Source organism: Aricia agestis, chromosome 16, assembly GCF_905147365.1.
Source record: "Aricia agestis chromosome 16, ilAriAges1.1, whole genome shotgun sequence".
In the NCBI taxonomy this organism is placed as follows: Eukaryota; Metazoa; Arthropoda; class Insecta; order Lepidoptera; family Lycaenidae; genus Aricia; species Aricia agestis.
In genome coordinates, this window is record NC_056421.1 from 14,448,617 (window position 1) to 14,454,624 (window position 6,008).

Consider the following 6,008-nt stretch of genomic DNA (forward strand, 5'->3'; position numbering starts at 1 on the left):
TAATGTCGAAAAGTGCGACCAACCCGCAATTGTTTTGAAAACAAAGATTGTTAGCATTATAAGGTAAGCCTTAGTTGTCTAAGGGAAAAAAAAAAAAAAAACAATAAAATATTATTGTCTGCATCACAATATGTCCCACCGAAATACTGTATTACATTCTGTAACTTAGGTATATATTAAGGTATTTAAGTAGCGTTTTATAAATTATAACACAATGAGTTGTTAACAAAATCACTGTAACTTAACACCAAATAAATTTTTGTTAAAAATGATTGTTATTTTATTTAAACATAAAAATAGCAAGATAATTGACATCAAAATTATTATTGTGAGACAAGGCACACTCATGACTCACAGTTTCTTAATTTCTTCGTGTCCCATTGCTTTGGCTATACTTTATTGTAACTATTGTCCAAAGATTGATATGCATTTGCTCATTTCACTAAAATTCTCATTTTTAGTAAGCCTACACAGCACCCATAACTTCTTCATCATCGGAAAAAGAGATCACATTATATCCAAACTCCCATGGTGTCCTACCTAAATCTGTTTTTGGTGATATGTGTAATGATGTGTTGGGACAAATTGTGTGGTCTTTTATTTTTGTTTTTCACAATTCCTCGGCCTTTGTTCTTCTTTTTCTTCGCACCAACATTTATTGTCCTCGTCAGTATACTCTTTAGGAAGTTATTTACGTCGTTTGCCACATGAACCGCTATTTTGAAACTAGCTACAATCGTATTCGCTAACTTCGGGTACAAGGCCACCGAACAGTTCCTGTTATGTTCAAACGGATCCTGGATGCACATAAATGAATCGAGCCTCATCGGCTCACAGTCCTGGGAGTAAACATTATCTTTGTATAACGCAAAATCATTAGGTACAGTCTCTAGATGGTTAAATAATTTCTTTTCTACAAGTCTGCCTAAATAAGGACACACAATAAATTTTTCATAGTCGAATGTGCTGTAATACTCAAAGAACCCTTTCAGCAGCTGGAAAAGGGATTCCTCGTTGGTGTTTACATGGTTTTCAGCATTGAATGCTACATTCCATGAGTTAATAAAAAACTTCTGTACTTTTTTCTGCAGGAACTGCACCGAAGGGAGAATATTTTTTTGCTGCAAGTAGAACACCACAAGTAAAATCAATGAATAATTTGTCATTAGATTTGTACCGGTAAGATTGTGTACTTTTGACCAATACTTAATAGTGATAGTCAAAGGTAGGATTCTACTGTCGCTTTGTAACCAATATGCTAGTAGTTTACTGTTCTCGACTCCGGCTGGACTTTTAAAACTGACATCACAATTTCGTCCCGTCGGCATATGATAAAACTTCACTATTGGGACTTTTGCATGTGTAATTGCAAAGACATTTTGGAATATGTTACGTCTCCAGCCCAATATTTTTCTAGCTCTCCTCACGCACACCTCATCTGGTGGTCCCTGCCACGCGGGCAAGTCTACGTAACAGTCTACATCACTTGTTTTTATTCCGAGTCCAGTAATAATAGATCCAAAAGCATAAATCTTGCAATCTGAAATATAAAAAAATTACAATGCTTTTATATTATTTTATTTTACTTAGTAAACTAAGAATATGCATAAAAAAAGTCGAATAATTATTATTAGGTACAGTAAATATAAGCTAATGATAGTATTGCTTCTATTTCAATTATAATATGTGTGTAACACCACGAACCTGGCCACTCTGAGTGAAGTGTGTGTTCAAGATCATCCAGCAATGTTTGCAGCTGTTCCACCTCATCCCGTGTCAACCGCACATACTGCATCAGCTCCTGGATTTGGCTGTCGAAGTCTCCAGCGAACGACAGTTTCGTTGTATCAAATATATCATCTAAAACAGAACTTTATCAATCACCGTTCACGTATCACGACCAATGTTTGTCAAACTCGTTAAAATGTTTAGTTGAAAGAATGCTTATACTATTATGTTATTCAACAAGTGGTTACATGTTATAAATCTATATTTTGTCGTAAAATATTATTCACAAATACGATAAAAGATTGCTGTAAAGAAATATTACATACCATTTGCCTCCATATTCAGGTGATTCACAGCAACAACGTTTTGTGGTTATCAATATACAATAAATTTACGCATTATTAAAAGTAATTTTATTTTGTTTCTTATTTTTTACAACTAGGTACCTATGTATAGTAAATCTTCAAAAACCACGCACTCGACATGTTTGTGACCATGTTGTGACATTACAATAACATCTTCTTCTTCGTCTTTATATTTAATTCATAATATGGCGCTCGTCTTTTTAACCATGGCCAGTGTCAAGTAAAATATGGCGGAAAAAAAAATTCGTGAAAAGTTTACAAAATTGAAAGTCGTTTTTCCAGGTGATCGTCAAGTCGAAAGTCTATACTCCACTCGAGCTAACTTGTCGCTAGCGGTCATTGACTCCCTGTCAAAAACTTGTCATTTTCCATAGGGGGATATTAGATTATCATATATTTATATTGGATCCGAGATCATTGAGTCAATGAATATCATTGACTCAATGATAATGACTCATTGACTCAATGAAGGATAATGTAATAAAGACATATTATGATTCATTTCTTACTTGATCATAGATTTTTGACATTTGCTGTGAGATTGGATCATCGACTTTTATAAGTGGACGCGGCATAATGGTCTCTACGAAATCAAAATACCGTGGCTGGTCCGCCATTTTATCTTCCGGTTCTCCGAGGTACATAAACTGTCAAACGGTCGTATTATAGGGATGTCGAAATTGAAAGAAAATATCGATATATCGATATTTGAAAAAAATATCAATATCGGTCTCGATATATCGCGAAAAAAATATCGATATATCGGTCAAATTTTACGACCAATTTGCTTTTTTAAAATTATTTTATAGTCCGTCAAAAAAGTGAAGAAGAAATTTAAAAAAGTTTGTCCTTGGATCGGTACGTTTATATTTTTACTCAATTTTTATTAAAATTGTAATATGCAGATATGATCATATATATTGGATCCTATATATTATGATCATAGAAATGATCCAATATAAATGATAATGTAATATAAAACCACGATTGACAATATCTGACAGTTCATTGTCAATCGCGGTTTATATGGAAAATCACAAGTTTTTGACAGTTTGACAAGTTAGCCCGAGTGGAGTATAGTAAAAGTCTAAAAAAGTAGTAAAGTGAACGAGTCAAGCCAGTTGTTTTAGTAAAGTGGTAGACCCTTTACTAAAACTTTCGACGGAGTTTTGGAGGGAACACAAAATGGCACGTTTCTTGACACTTCTTGGCACGACATCGAATATTTAATGGTTAATATTCTACCAACATTACGCATTAAAAACCAAAATAACACAATTTTAGGAAAAAAAAACACAACATCACTCTTTCGTATTCCCAGCAAAACTTCTCTTCGTCTTTAGTATTAAGACTATTATGCAAAGTATTATATTTGTCATAAAAATTTATAATACTTTTTGGTTCAGTACACTGACCTCCATTAAACAGCGTATAGTCGGTCAAAAAAGTGGCAACATCGTAGTGTCAGTCCCTTTCAAATCAATCTAAGGCCCCATCCCCACTCGCGCGCGACGCCGCGGAATTTCCGCGAAACGTGAGTGTGGATCCGGCTCGCATATTTTGGCACTTCGCGGCTGGTTCCCCGACCGCATCCCCACGCCGCGAAATTCCTGCGAAGCATGAGTGAGAGATCCGATTCGCATATATGTTTCGCACTTCGCGGCCCGTTCCCCGATTGTTGTCGGTTTTCTGTCCCGCGACAAAGAGATTTTTTTTTAATCTTTACTTTAATAAGGGCATTTGCCATACAAGACATGCCAGCATTGTTTAGTGAACAGATTATAATTAATCCTCCTTTATACTTTATTTACTTTATAATACACTGATTAAATACTCAAACCAGATATGTTACCACCGCGCGCGTTGTGAAGCTTCACATACGGCCCAATTGGGCCGTCTGTTTAGTCTGCATCGAGCGCAATCACGAACGTGCCGCGTCTTGTCTTACCTAAATAAATTGAAAATGACGTCGTGCGTGTTTCGAAAATGTACCAATTATGACTCGAAAGTAAACAAAACACATGGAATCTCTTACCACATGTCTTGATTGCAATAAATACCTCGATTTTTTACATTTTCAATTATTTTTTCGAACAATCTCGAAAAATCGAATTTTCGTCATAGCTCAGGCGAAGAAAGAGGCAGCGATACGATTCGACGTTTAAAAATAGACGCCGCCTAGTGCGGTCTTACCTTAAAGGTAAGACCGCACTAGGCGTAACTGAACTGCAGCGGAACTGCGCGACACGACGTGTCAAAATATTCTTTGTATGAAATTATATGAGACAACACGCACTACGCGGCAACTGAACTGCACTGCAACTGAACTGCGCGGCAAAGTTGATCAACTGACCAAAAGTGTCGCGACTTGTAGTTCCGTTGCCGCGCAGTGCGGTTTGACAAACTTCATTTTCATAGTCAGTCAGTTGGTTGGAAGCGCTATAATCAGTTAAAATGCCATGGACGAGGAAAAATTAATTCTTCCTTAATAAAGGAAAAATTGACCTTTAATCAATTTCATTGAACAATTACATAATTTGAAAATTGTTCGTAAGAGATTTAAGCCGGAAAATAGTAGGTATGGACGTAACACATCTTTATAAGTAGAATATCATTGATATAAAGTAAGATAAATACGGCTCAAGAGCGCAAACTATAGTGCATCAAGAAAGTGAAGAAATTAAAAAGCGACAACATTGCGAACATGTCGCAAACTTTGCGATCCGCGCCGCACTTCGCGGCGCGCTGTCGCGCGCGAGTGTGGATCGGCAGTAAGAAAAAAGGGATGACACTACGATGTTGCCACTTTTTAATTTCTTCACTTTCTTAACAGACTGTACTTGTTTAGTGTTTACAAGGTAAGGTATTACAAGGGGTCATGACCCTCCTCCCCCTGGGCTGGGTGCAGGTCCTAGGTGAACCACTAATATATATCACTAAATAATAATCAAAATTAAATTATAAGTTCTGGTGTCTTGACCACGACTATGTGACTCACACATATCTTAAAAATTCAGATTGATCAGTAGTCCCGTGATTCCCGGCAGTCGGCACATATAAACGTCTTTATGGAAGAAAAATTAATACTAATGTTTGCTGGGGAATAAAATCAGAAAGAAAAACACGCACAGAGCCATATTTTCGCACATGGGAAGTCTCCCATATACAATACAAGGGCGGCTTTCAACGCATTTTACTTAGACATATAGACAACTTGCAACGCAATTAAATAGACATTGTTTAGATACGTGTCTAAACTTACTAGGATGAAATAATGCGGCGTAAATTACGCATGATTACGCCCGCAATGTATTTTAAATTACCGATGACATACTATGTTGAAATTCCGTCACGAGCCGAACTTCCGCCGGGCACCTGCAGCGCGGTCTTTTTGCCCACCGTGTGCGTTGGTATATAGGATTCCCTTTGTGATATCGTTCGCGGCGAAACTAACCGGCCCGCCCCGCCCCTTCGTCTGCAAAACGCCTTACAGAACTGGCGAGCAGCACCGTGAGTAAATTGTAATATTACACGAACCATTTGGAGCCATTTTGATCCCCTCATTTAAATAACACGGAAAAACAGCGCGCTGCACAAATATTATTTTTAATAAGTTCTGCTTTGGTTCATAAAAGGCGCATAGGAAAAAATATAGACTGTTTCTTTATCTACAAAATTGTAATGTCAAGATAAAAGTGACGCCGGTATAATGGAGCGCCGCATAGATACATTTTATATGAATTATTATCGCACACTTTCTGGGCCGTATCACTTTAAATTATGAAAGAAATGCGGTTCGCTACCTCTAGCTTTGGTCTGAAACTGGCTATAAATATAGCGAGAAAGTGTTCAACTTCATCAAAATACTTTTGTAGATCTGCTAACAAACTTTAACATGATACAAATGTTTCAATT

General features: G+C 36.8%; 1 protein-coding gene across 1 annotated transcript; it reads right to left on the bottom strand.

The window, feature by feature from the left end:
* Positions 1–94: 94 nt before the first annotated feature.
* On the bottom strand, positions 95–2,188 carry LOC121734820 (UTP:RNA uridylyltransferase 1-like). The gene is made up of 3 exons (XM_042125440.1): positions 2,055–2,188; positions 1,705–1,860; positions 95–1,540 (listed from the first exon to the last, which is right to left on the bottom strand). Exons 1-3 carry the CDS (start codon positions 2,065–2,067, stop codon positions 537–539), a joined length of 1,173 nt encoding a protein of 390 aa, XP_041981374.1. The 5' UTR covers positions 2,068–2,188; the 3' UTR covers positions 95–536.
* Positions 2,189–6,008: the final 3,820 nt, after the last annotated feature.